Below are 13,670 nucleotides of genomic sequence, written 5' to 3'. Positions count from 1 at the left end.
GATTGAACAAGTCAGGCAAAAGCCAGGACACCTACTGTGTGTAAGGGGCTGGCGTAGGGTTCATAAAGGATGATTGCTGGACACCCGGCTCGTGGGCTCTGAAGGGGAGGGACAGATGCACATTTTTGTCTCGTGCAAAATACATGAATACATGAACATATAAAAAAGCATGAAACAGAGGGGATAGGGCATGGGAATCAGTGGTAGGAACCGAGGCTTTCAATCATCCTGGAAGGTGGGTCACCCTTCCCCCACGACACACACACAGCCTCTCCTGGGACATATCTCCCTCTAAGGAGACACTCAGCTCTGGTCCCAAACTGACCACAAATTCTGCTTCCCAGCCTCCCTCATCTTCAGCCAACTGGTTTTGGGACTATGCTGTTGGATTCTATTTACTGGAGTTCCTGCTCTGGATCAGGTAGGAATGCAAGTGTCCCTTTTCCCAGCACCTGCCATATACTGTTGGAGATGTGGTCCATCAGAAGAACACATCCTACCTAGTTGTGCAAACTGGGTCTGTCTCTTGGGTCCAGAGCAGGGGTTTTGAACCCTGGGGAGCTCTTTTAAAAATACCAGTGCCCAAGCCTCACTCCCTGGCTCACAGGTGTTGTGAAGCTTCGTATTGTCCTGTTTCTTACCTCCTTCCCAGCCTGAGGTCTGTGCTCAGGCTCAGGCCCCATGTCTGCCACCAAACATGTAACTATGAGTGATGGAGAAGGTTTTATGGGACCTTGAGTGGTGACTCTGTATCCAGCCAAGACATGGAATGGCATCAGATAAAGATTTTTGAAATGTTTCATACATGTAAATAATATAGGCAACACAAATTTAAAATATAAAGAATAATATAGTAAGCACCCACATCTTCTTGTTGCTACCATATTAAGAAGTGAGACAACACTAGTAAAATTGGAGTCCTCTTGGTGGAACTCCCAGCTCACAGTATCTCCCCCAAAAGGTAAACCACCCCTCCAAACTTTATGCTTATTATTCTCTTGCTTTTATTGATACTGTAGTTTTCTGAATCCTGAAAGAAAAAGTTGGTAATTCAGCTTTGATAGTGAGATTTTTCCATGTTGATATGAAGAGCTGTAATTATTCATTTTTCACTGTACGCATTTACCACGATGTATTTATCCGTGCTCTTGTTGATGGATATTTGGGTTGTTTTCAGGAATTTTTTTTGCCCATGCTCTTGTTGATGGATATTTGGGTTGTTTCCAGGAATTTTTTTGTCCATTACAGACAACGTTCCTGTGAGCATTCTGGAAAATTGCTTCTGATGTCTTGAGTATATAATCATGAGTGGAATTCCTGGGTCACCAAGTATAAGCATCTTGAGTTTTATAAGATCAAGCTGTTCTCCTAAGTAGTTACCAAGTTAACTGCCAAGCACTGTAAGATGCTCTGTCCTCCATAAGCTGGACAAAATTGGACCTGTCAGGCTTTTAAATTTTTGTGTGCTATGTGTTAAATGGTACCTCATTATGGTTTTTAATTCTTATTTCCCTATTAACAAGGTTGCCCAGCTTTTCAATTTATTGATCTTTCAGATTTCTCTTCTGTGAGGTGCCCATTTATGCACTTTGTTCTTTTAAAAAATTGGGTTGTTTTTTTCTTAGTGTTTGGTACAGCTCTATTTACATGTATTTTGAGCGCCAGTCCTTTGCTGGTTATGTGTGTTGCGTCACCTTCTCCCTGTTGGTGTCTTATCTTTCACTTTCATGGTGTTTTATGATGTGTAGATGTATTTAATTTTATCAGTTGTAGCCATCTAGTCTTTTATCCTGAGGACTTTGGTGTCTTTTTAAAGACGGTGAGCCCAGCCTAGAGGCCATCGCTCCATCAGGTAACAGTTCGGGGGTGAGAGTGGAAAACGCCCAGCCAGCTTCTCTCCCCTTCCATCACAGCAGCCTGGCAGCTTTATGTGCTTTTGTCTGTGGAGTCCGGGCCCAGGCAGCATCCAAATAAATTGGGCTGTAAATCACAGTTGGCACATCCCAGCCAGGGCGGATGCTCCGAGGGAGCTCCATGGCCTCTGAGCACAGCCCATGTGGCCCCCCTTTTCGTGTCTTCCGGAAACTGCATCCACCCAGCCTCATCCCTGCAGCTCTGGGCCTCTCGCTGAACTATGTGCCCAAGGATGCGGGAATGAAAACTAACATAATGGATTGGGTACCTGGTGACTTAATGGCTGCTTTGCCATCAGACTCACTGTAGCCCCATGAGGGCAGGGATGCTGTCTGTCCTGTCACTGTCAATCCTCGGAGCCCCAAAGAACGCCTGGCACCTAGGGGAGGCTCATAGTATTTGTGTAGGAAATGCTAACGAAACGTTTGGTCCCTGTCCTTGAGGTGTTCAGTAGCGGTCAACCGTAGGGCTGATGGTGTTGGCCCTGGCTGACCAGGACAGAGAGACAGGCTTTCTCGGGAACAGATCCCTGGAGGGTCAGCCAGGACCAGGGCCAAGCTCAGCTCCCGTGCTGAGAACAGCCTGGTGCCCTGGGGCCGGTGGGAGCTGCCCCATGGCCGTGCTGGCCTGGGACACCAGAGCGCATCTGCCTTGAGAGAGACCGCATACTCCTCCCCTTCCAGCCCCTGCAGGAGAAGGAGAAAGCTGATTTTGCTTTCTTGGCTCCCCAACACATCTACAGTGAAAATTTCTTTCTTTTATAAAGACAAAAAAAATGAACTTTAATCTGTGTGTGTGTGTGTAAGTATACATTTGGAAGAATGTCACTTGGTGAATGCGTTTCCCAGAGCAGAAAGCCAGGTGACAGCTCCTTCGTGGCCCAAGAAGCACAGAGCCTTCCCTTTGCAATTCCTTGGGCAGCTCCTTTCCAAACACAAGAATCCATAAGCCCAGCCCCCATGCTAGGCCACTGGCCCCCACTGGCCACTTACAACAATCAAGTCCTCCCTGGATGGCCAGGTGTGGAAGGAGGGTGAATTACTACAGTCCTTATGTAAATTAAACTGGCAGCAACCTGCTGAAATTAAAACTCTGCCTGCCCTTTGCCCCAACAATCTGGTAAGGATGTAAGTACAAAGACCTTTGTTATGGTGTGGCATGTGGTGGTACTACGCCGAAAATGACAGGTTTTGGCGAGGATGTGGAGAAATTGGACCCTTTCGCGCTGTTGGTGGGAACGTAAAATGGTGCGACCGCTAGGGAAAACAGTACGGAGTTTTCTCAAAAACTTAAAAATAGAATTTCCATATGACCCAGCAATTCCACTTCTGAGGATATGTCAGAAAGAATTGAAAGCACGATTTCAAAGAGATATTTGCACACTTGTGTTCACAGCAGCATTATTACAACAGCCAAAAGGTGGAAGCAACACAGGTATCCGATGGATGACTGGATAAGCAAAATGGGGTATGTCCATACACTGGAATACTATCCAGCCTTAAAAAGGAAGGAAATCCTGACACATGCTACAATGTGAATGAATCTTGAAAACATTATGCTGAGTGAAATAAGCCAGACACATAAAAGGACAAATATTGTGTGATTCCACTTTTATGAGGCACCCAGAGTAGTCAAATTCATCAAGACAGGAAGTGGAATGGGGGTTGCCAGGGGCTGGAGGGAGGGCGCAGTGGGGAGCTGTTGTTTAGTGGGGACAGAGCTTCGGTTTTACAAGATTCTGGAGATGCACCACACAGCGATGTGAATATACTTAACACTACTGAACTGTACACTTAAACAATGGTTAAGATGGTAAATTTTATGTTACGTGTTTTGGGTTTTTTTAATCACAGTTTGGGTTTTTCACCAAACCCAAACCCTGTAAATAACCTAGTCATTAGAGGGGGAGAGAGGGATGAAATGTGAGATAAAATCCATAACTGGATCACGGGGCAGCCACGGAGAGAGTGGTGGAAGGCGATATTCACATTCCCTGGAGGGATTTCCAGGCTGTAGGTAAGCGTACATGGCAGAGTATGTGGAGAATGAAGTCCTGGTTTGTAAAGGACTCAGCCCGGCGCCCAGCAAACAGCCGGTGCTCACTTGCGGCTGGATAACACGATGATCACAGGCCCCTCTGCCCTGCCCCCCAGCACCTTCCTCCCAGGCCTCGTGCGCTGGATCAACCGCTTTTTCTTCTGGCTCCTGTTCAATGGGAAGAAGGAAAACTGCAGCCGCAGCCACAGGATCTTCACCTACGAGTGTCGCTTCAAGCAGCACGTGCAGGACTGGGCCATCCCCAGGTAGGGGCTGTGTGGGCCAGCCTGCGGCTGGGTCTGCAACAAACAGATTCCCTTGGGATCTGCCCTAGCACGTACACTGCCGACCAGGCTCCCTGTTCTACCTGTTATTAGTGGGGGGCAAACTGGAGGCTCTGAATCCCCATCCAGTGCCCTTGCACCATTGTGACTCTCAGGGAAACCAGCCAGGGGATCCCCTCCGCTTTCCCCATCAGCTCCTCTCCAGCCATGCAGCCGGGTAACAGCAGGCTGGCCAGCATCTGGTTTTTCTGAAAGACTGTCGCCTGCCTTGTCCCCCGGTCGGCAGAGTCCATGGAGCAGGCTGGGGGCCGGTTCTCTGCATCTCAGTCCCGAGGGACACACCCCCGAGGGACTGAGGCTAGGGCTGTAGCCCGGATCGCTGCAGCTTTCTCTCTGAATTTCCCCTCTTTGTCCCTCTCCAAGAAAAGGCGGGGGGGGGGGGGGGGGTTGCGGGTTGGTGCCCAGGGCTTAAGGGATGCCTCTGTTACCATGTTCAGGGGCTGAGGCCACCACACTCTTGGGGCAGGACTATTAGAAAAAGTAGAAGTCTTGGAATCAGAGTGACCTGACTCTGTCTGAAAAAGAGGAGGCCGGGGCATGGGACAGCTGTGGTCAGAGACCCAAGGGGAGCCCCCGATTGGGCGGGGGCCCTGGGAACTGAGCTGGGAGCAGTTGGTAGGTCTCCTCTTCTGTGAGGAGGACTTTGAGAGCAGCCATGAGGAAGGGGCCTCCTGGGGACCGGGATACCCGAAGCCCCCAAGGCTGGGAAGCCGTGCAGAGCCTCATGGGAGCTCAGGAGGCCCCTTCTTGAGGTCTGGGTTCCATCCCCCTGGGCCGAGTGCAGAGAGAAGACCAAGGAGGCCCTGCTGGAGCTGAAGGCCATGCTGGAGGCGCACCCCAAGGTGGTGGCCCACTACCCCGTGGAGGTGCGCTTCACCCGGGGGGACGACATCCTGCTGAGCCCCTGCTTCCAGCGCGACAGCTGCTACGTGAACATCATCATGTACAGGTGAGCAGCTCGCGGAGGGGGCAGGGTGGGGCTGGGCTCCCCACCCCGACCCTGCCACCCTGCTTCGAAGGGACCCCTTTCCTTCCCCAGCTTTCAAGGCCAGTTCAAACGCCACCTTCTCCCAGGAGACTTCCCTCATCCTGGCCGCAGAAAATCGTCTTTCTCTCCTTTGAGTTCCTACAGCCACCCTTTCTAGCCTATATTACGTTAATGCAGTCATTCATATTAATGAATATGTAATATTAATGTTAGTGTTAATATGCATAGCTACTACTTGTGAAGCTGATATTACTGAATGACAAGTCTATGCTATCTCCTGTGCCTGCCCTGGTCAGTGATTCCGAGAGCCTGGAACTGTGTCGAGAAGGATTCTGAGGCCAGCTTTCAGTTCAGCCAAAAAGAGAATCAGGCCTGGATGCATTTGCCCATCTTAACCGGCTCCACCAGGCCCTGTGCCGATACCTTAAGCTCACGACTGCATTATCTTTTTCCTGATTAGTTGTGCAGTAATCTCTTGTATGAGGCTTATGGACGTGCACGGTTTAAGAAGCTCCTCTTTTCTAATACTTCCCGCCTAAGACATGTCTTCCTTCCTTCCCATCCCCCATTGATAATAGCCCTTCTCTGACTTTGCAAAAGACAAATATACTCTCTCCCAGCCTGAATCTCACTATGCTGTATTTCTCCAGCATGTAAAAACCCCCAAACTCAAGGGATCCCAAGGGACAATTCAAGAAGGCGCTGTCCTGGCGGGAGTCCCCGAAGCCAGAAGAGAGTTTCTGAAACACGTACTGAATGAGAGGTGGCTTATTTCACGTAGGGACAAAACTTGCAGGCAGCCTCATCACATCTGTCTGTCTGTCTGTCTATCTTATCCCTACCTGTGCATGCAAATTCAGAAGTGAGAAAGTTGCCATGGGGCTGCATCATAACATTTGAATTTTTTAAAGCTCTGACTTCGATTTTTTCTGTCAATAAATCTGGCTTTGCAGGACTGACCAACTAGGTTATATGGCCATGCTTTCCATACATCAATGAGGGGATTCTGATATAAATATTTATTTTTAAGGTTTGTGTGTGTGTGTGTGTGTGTGTGTGTGTGTGTGTGTGTGTATATATATATATATATATATATCTCCTTAAAGTAATCTTTACATTAAATTTTTTTAATTTACATTTTTAAATATTTAGATTTAAAATTGAAATCTTCAAGCTACATGAGTATATAAATATACATACGTATATATGTGTGTGTATGTATATATATATATATATATATATACACATATATATATACATACATACACACACACACACAAATCTTTAAAATTATTTAAAGTCATGACAACTTTCAGTGGCCAGTTAAAAAATATGTAAGAGGATGTAAACCTTTTCCAAATCCTTCTGAGCAGAAGTCCTCAAGGTGCTGGGTCACTGCTGTCCATGTCCTGAGGGCAGAGCCAAGTGCTGGGCCCGGCACAGGCAAGGTGCCTGATAACAGTGGGTGGGACCATGCAAAGCAGGGACAGGGCCTCACCTCCTTCTGCCCCCTCCCCAGGCCCTACGGCAAGGACGTGCCGCGGCTGGACTACTGGCTGGCCTACGAGACCATCATGAAGAAGGTGGGGGGCAGGCCCCACTGGGCCAAGGTAGGATGCTTCATGGGGGGGCGGGTGTCAGCTGGGCAGCTGCTGTGAGCTGGGGCTTCCACCAGAGGGCGCCTCTCCTCCCTGTTGCCCTGCCTGCCCAAGGCTTAGATGTGGGGAAACTTGGGCTGAGCAAGTGACAGGAAGGAGGGCCTCCACGACCCTAACCAGACCCATCTTCCCTCTGCATTCATGTTCCAACAGCCCAGTGACTGTAATTCTGCAAGCAGGATAAGGCAGTGGGTCTATTTAACAGACAGGAAACGAGGCGTCTCTCAGGGGTGACGGGACTTACTTACTAATTAGCAGCTGAATTGGGGCCAGAGCCCTCTCCACTGACACACTGCCGGCTGGCAAAGGCAACGGGAAGTTTAATGCTGCATTTTAACACCTTCCTTCTTTGCTTCCCAAGAACTTCCGCCCTCCTCTCTGGGTCTCTACATTATAGGTGCGTGTGAATGAATGCGTGCATGTATGTGCTTGCGTGTGCCTGGGGGTAGCAGCGTCACACATGCAGGCATCCAGACGTGCGTGCCTGTTTGCAGCCCCGCTGCAATGCTGGTTCCAAGGAACGAGGCCTGTTGTATCTGGTTGCTTCCTCAGGCCCACAACTGCACCCGGAAGGACTTTGAGAAAATGTATCCTGCCTTTCCGAAGTTCTGTGCCATCCGAGAAAAGCTGGACCCCACGGGGATGTTCCTGAATGCATATCTGGAGAAGGTGTTCTACTGAAGCACAGACAGAAAACAAGTCGAACCCACCCCATCCCATACCCCAGGCCCACTTCCCATGAGGTTGAAGGCTCAGTGTCCCTCCGGCCTGATGGGGAACAGACCTCTTCCCCCAGGCGCTCTGCCACGGTCCCCACAGCTGCTCTAACCCAGAGTAAGGAGGCGGGATCTGGGCAGCTCCCACTTCTCTCATCCTCACAGGAACCCCATGTAAGGAAGAGCACCAAATCCCCATTTACCTCTTCAGCCGCATCCTTTTAGCCCAAGCCTGCAATCACCACATCCTGTTTCCCAGAAGACAGAGAAGCCCCCAAATGTTCTGTGTCTAGGAGGTCAGGATTCAGCCTTTCACAGGTTCCACCCGCTGGTTGGGTGTCCGGAGCTCCAGGGATCCCTCGCCCACCCTTGCAGGGAGGGGTCCCCCTGGCATGTGTTTGGCACAGAGGTCGTGTGTGCTGCGCTCTGCTTTCTTTCACTCTCGAGGGTCTTTCAGATGCTCAGGTGCATGCCCCCTGCCCTGGGACTGCCCTCTTCCAGAGGGTCCACCTGTCCATCTGACCTCCCATGGCCCGACCTACAGTGTGTCTATTCCAGGGGATGTTTGGGGAGTGGGACTCTCCTTGCCTTCTTTTTAATAAAGACCAAGAGTTCATTCACTCTCTGCTCCCTCCTCTTCATCTCCAAGGTAATCCTTTGGGAGCAGGGGGCTCCCTGATTCCCCGGCTGCCTTCCAGAGGTAACAGGTCTCGGACTTGCCTGGAAAATGCTCTTCATATCCCTCCTGCAAACTTAGTTTCAAGCTGCCTCTGACCTACCACACTTTGTGGCTATTTTTTCACCAGGTTCTTGTTGAACATCTACAAGGTGCCGAGTGCTTTGGGGAAATTAAAAGGACCGTAAAGGGCTTCCCTGGTGGCGCAGTGGTTAAGAATCCGCCTGCCAATGCAGGGGACACAGGTTCAAGCCCTGGTTCAGGAAGATCCCACATGCCTCGGAGCAACTGAGCCCATGAGCCACAACTACTGAGCCCAGGTGCCACAGTTACTGAAGCCCGCGTGCCTAGAGCCCGTGCTCACAACAAGAGAAGCCACCGCAGTGAGAAGCCCACGCACCACAACAAAGAGTAGCCCCCGCTCACTGCAACTAAAAGAAAGCCCGTGCGCGGCAACAAGGACCCAATGCAGCCAAAAATTAAATAAATAAATTTATTTTTTTTTTAAAAAGAACCTTAAGACAGGTTCCTGGCATCCAGAAATGTATATTTTAATCGTACGTTTCATAAGCGGTTAATACGCACACTATATAAGAACTCCTCAAAAACACAAAAACAAACAACTGATCAAAAATGGACAAAGGGCAGTGGTTGGGAGTCCGCCTGCCGATGCAGGGGCCACGGGTTCGTGCCCCGGTCCGGGAAGACCCCACATGCCGCGGAGCGGCTGGCCCCGTGAGCCATGGCCGCTGAGCCTGCGTGTCGGGAGCCTGTTGCTCTGTGGCGGGAGAGGCCACAACAGTGAGAGGCCCGCGTACAAAAAAAAAGGACAAAGGGGCCTCCCTGGTGGCGCAGTGGTTGACAATCCGCCTGCCAATGCAGGGGACACGGGTTCGAGCCCTGGTCTGGTCTGGGACGATCCCACATGCCACGGAGCAACTAGCCCCGTGAGCCACAATTACTGAGCCTGCGCATCTGGAGCCTGTGCTCCGCAACAAGAGAGGCTGCGACAGTGAGAGGCCTGCGTACTGCGATAAAGAGTGGCCCCCGCTCGCCGCAACTAGAGAAAGCCCTCGCGCAGAAACGAAGACCCAACACAGCCATAAATAGATAAATAAATAAATAAAATTTTTAAAAAACAAAGGCAAAATTCCTTTAAAAAAAAAAACTGGACAAAGGACTTGAATACACATTTCTCCAAAGAAGATATACAAATGATCAGTAAGCACATGGAAAGAGGCTCCACATCGCTAATCACTAGGGAAATGAAAATGAAATCACCATGAGATATCACTTTACGCCCATTAGGATCACTATTATCAAAACAGTAATAACAACAGAAAATAACAAGTGTTGTCGAGGACCTGGAGAAATTGGAATCCTTGTGCATTGCTGGTGGAAATGTAATGAAATGGTGCAGCTGCCGTGGAAAATGGCATGGAAGTTCCTCAGAAAGCTAACTAAACATAGAATTGCCACATGATCCAGCAATTCCACTTCTGGGCACGTACCCAGAAGAACTGAAAGCAGGGACTCAAAACAGATATTTGCACACCCATGTTCATAGCAGCATTATTCACAGTTGCCAAAATGTACAAGCAACCTAAATGTCCATTGATGGATGACTGCATAAATTGTGGAATATACATACAATGGACTATCACTCAGCCTTAACAAGGAAGGAAACTTTGATGTATGCTACAATTAATGAGCCTTGAGAATATTCTGCTATGTGAAATAAGACAGTCACAAAGAGACAAATGCTGTACAATTCCAATTACATGAGGTACCTAGAGTAGTCAGATTCGCAGAGACAGAAGGTAGAACAGTGGGTGCCAGGGGATGGGAGGGAGGGAGAATAGGAGATAGTGTCTAACTGGTACAGGGTTTCAGTTGGGGAAGATGAAAAATTCTGGGGACGGATGGTAGCGATGGTTTCACAATAAACTGAATGTACTTAATGCCACTGAACTGTACACTGAAAAATGGTTAAAATGGTACATTTTATGTTATATATATTTTTACCCCAATAAAAGTAAAGAACTTTATATTTGAATTCAGGGAAACAAGACTAATGTGCATAGGGCGTTAAATAGCAATACCAGGGAGTGTGTAATGAAGTGTCAGGGAAATGGTACAGCCACAGACACCTGGCCAGTCCACTTGGACTCAACTTCCCCAGAGAGGCTGGCTCAAGACCTAAGTCCACGGCCTCGAGGGCAAGAGCTACCCCTTCAGCAGGACCAGCTGTGTAATTCACAGGGTCCAGCACAAAACGATTAAGAATTTCACCAGGGCAAGTATACTTCAAGTGAATAAAAAAAGAATTTCAAGAGGGTGACAGCAGAGCATTAAAACAAGCATGGGGTCCTTCTGATCGCTGCACAGGCCAAGCACCCATGAAACCAGCCCCACTCACTACCACCAGGTGTGGACAGGAGGTATGTGTCAACTTACTGGGCTACAGTCTGAATTGTTTCATCCAACACCGACTTAGGTGTTGTTCTGAAAGAGGTATTTTGTGGACACACTTAACGTCTACCATGAATGAGTTGACTTTAACTAAAGGAAATTACCCTCAAAAACGTACGTGGGCCTCATGCAATCAACTGAAAGGCCTTAAAAACAAAAACTCGAGTTTTCTGGGAGAATACGTTCTGCCTCAAGAGCTCCCGGCTCCGTTTCCAGCCTGTGGGGCTGACCTACAGATTTCAGACTTGAGCCAACTCCTTGAAATCAGTCTGACATAAACATACACATTGGTTCTATTTCTCTGGAGGACCCTGACTGATACATAAGGAAAGAGATGGATTGGTGAAGTTAATACAAAGAAAAGCATGGCAGGCTAAATCCTGAGGCTTGGGAAATGGCGGAGTCCGAATCACTCCCATGTTCTACAGATGAGGAAACAGAGGCTCAGAGAGGTGAGGATACTTGTCCAATGTTGCATAGCAAGTTAGGAAAGGCGGTGCCAGTAAACCAAGGTACATCCTGAAGCCCTATATTTTCAATAGCTGGAATTTAATTTTTAAAATCTATGAATTTGGGGGCTTCCCTGGTGGCGCAGTGGTTGAGAATCTGCCTGCCAATGCAGGGGACACGGGTTCGAGCCCTGGTCTGGGAAGATCCCACATGTCGCGGAGCAACTGGGCCCGTGAGCCACAATTACTGAGCCTGCGCGTCTGGAGCCTGTGCTCCGCAGCAAGAGAAGCCGCGACAGTGAGAGGCCCGCGCACCGCGATGAAGAGTGGCCCCCCGCTCGCCGCAACTAGAGAAAACCCTCGCGCAGAAACGAAGACCCAACACAGCCATAAATAAATAAATAAATTTTTAAAATAAATAAATAAATAAAATCTATGAATTTTGCATTCTATTTCATTATGTAATTGTGTTTTAAACTTTAGGGCAATGTTCGATTTTCCAAATCTTTAAATGACATTTCCGCTCAATGCAGGAGTGCCATGTTTGTTGTGTGCTTTTATGGCACCTCACATCTACCCCAGGGGGAGTAGAGACATTAAGGAACACACAGTGCAATGGCTTAAGCCCCAAACCCTGAGGTTCAGTAAAACTTCAATTCCTGGAATGCTGAGGCAAAAGAATGTTCTGGAAATAGACGTTCTAATTACCAGAGAACCCGGGTCCCCTTTCTGGATCAGGCTTTTGATAAATATAATTTACTCTTCCTTTGGTTTGAGATCTTTTGATGCCTGAAGGTCATCCTCCCCCCAAAAAAAATTCTCCTTGCAGAGTCCTTTTGGTACCAGCTGTGTACTGAAGCCATAAATTGAGCTTCTGAAGGCATTGCTAATGCAGATCCACTTTTCTCTCCCCCCTCGCCTCCTCCTGGCCACAGCTGGTCCAGGTTCCCACTGACTGGCTTCTCATCTCTCCCAGCACTGCCCTCGCATCCAAGCCTCAGGTAGCATGAGCCCCGCTGGCACACACTCAACTCATCTCAGGGGACTCGGAAAAATCGTGGGCGCTGAGGCTCAGAGCCTGTACTTCTAACAGCGAACAGTGATTGCCGGTGTCAGCTAAGGAATCGGCTGGCAGGATGAGGAAGAGGGTCCCCCTGGGCCAGGCCAGTGTGAAACTAAATCATAGTACAGCATCAGAGCTGTTGGGCCGTGAGCGGCTCTCAAAGCTGAATTTGGGGTGAGTGGTCACCGGCCAAAAGGAACCGTATAAATCTCATCAAGCAGAGTGAGTGAACTCTGGACAGCTCCTCCCCTCAGGGCGGCCGCCTGGCCCCAGCACCCCACAAATTCACAGCTGAGAACGGGAGGGCTCTGGGTGAGCTCTGAGGGTCCCAGAAGGATGCACCACCGCTCAGAAAGCCTCCCCAAACGCAAAGATGTGGGACATTTAAAAGCCAAGCCTCACTTCAACTGTAGGTGTCTCTGCATGGGGATAACCCCAAATCTGCAGAGTCAACTTGGCCACCTGCAGGGGCTGGGCCCAGAGGAAAGATACGGGGAGGTGGGTGGGTCACCTGACTGGAGGCAGAGAGGGGAGCGAAGCCCAGCCATCAGCGGAGCCAGAGCGCAACTCTGGTCCTTCTCTCAAGGTCCGCGTCCGCTGTCAGCCCCGGAACAGGGATTCATGCCGCCCCCTGGTGGCAGCTGTCGGGATCCTTCGAGGTGCGGGCGCAGGCGGGGCAAAGCGTCCCCCTCTGACCTACAGGCATGAGGCTGGCTAGTCCCAAACCCTAAAGCGACCAGGAAAGCCTCAGAGAAGGGAGCAAACCCCGAGGGACGCCCTGGAGGAGGGGCAGTGCCGAGAGGGAAGAGATCTCTCCACAAAGGAAGGTTTCACAGTTAGAAGGGGTGTCTCTGGGTCCGCTACTAGGAAGATCTTACCTGTAGGTCTCCAGTCACTAAAATGAGTCCAAAGCAGGAGTTATTCCAAGGATGGGGCAGTGGAAGCTGGAAAAATAGCTACGAAAAATAACTACGAAAAATAGTTCCGTGAGGAACTCGTGAACTAAGGGGGAAAAAATACAAGGCAGTGTCTGAGTGAAGCTGCATTTAATACCCAAGCCTGGCTTATCTTCGTTTCCATCCTGAGTTTCTTTCCCCATGTGGCAAGGTCAAGAACGGCCCAGACATTTCCACAAAGTTCCCAGAAAGAGTTATCAAAATTTTGGTTTAAGTTTTGACGTCCACAAATGGATGTTTTTACACACCCAGAGTGAGAGAATGTTACACTAGGCTCCAGATAATTGCTATTTAAAAAAAAATGATACCTTGGGGGCTTCCCCGGTGGCGCAGCGGTTGAGAGTCCGCCTGCCGATGCAGGGGACACGGGTTCGTGCCCCGGTCCGGGAGGATCCCA

The 13,670-nt window shown here is 49.4% G+C and overlaps 1 protein-coding gene across 1 annotated transcript in view; it reads left to right on the top strand.

Moving 5' to 3' along the window:
* The window catches only part of LOC103082082 (L-gulonolactone oxidase), a 30,309-nt gene extending 22,034 nt beyond the window's left edge, over positions 1-8,275 (top strand). Inside the window, exons 8-12 of the mRNA XM_007466162.1 lie at positions 345-421; positions 4,068-4,217; positions 5,080-5,244; positions 6,803-6,893; positions 7,494-8,275. Of these exons, the coding sequence (XP_007466224.1) occupies positions 345-421; positions 4,068-4,217; positions 5,080-5,244; positions 6,803-6,893; positions 7,494-7,622 (612 nt within the window). The 3' untranslated portion in view covers positions 7,623-8,275. The remainder of the gene's footprint in view (positions 1-344; positions 422-4,067; positions 4,218-5,079; positions 5,245-6,802; positions 6,894-7,493) is intronic.
* Positions 8,276-13,670: the final 5,395 nt, after the last annotated feature.

Source organism: Lipotes vexillifer, unplaced genomic scaffold (assembly GCF_000442215.2).
Source record: "Lipotes vexillifer unplaced genomic scaffold, Lipotes_vexillifer_v1.1 scaffold308, whole genome shotgun sequence".
Lineage (NCBI taxonomy): Eukaryota > Metazoa > Chordata > Mammalia > Artiodactyla > Lipotidae > Lipotes > Lipotes vexillifer.
Note: the sequence above shows the minus strand (reverse complement) of the source record. Positions and strands in the feature narration are given on the sequence as shown.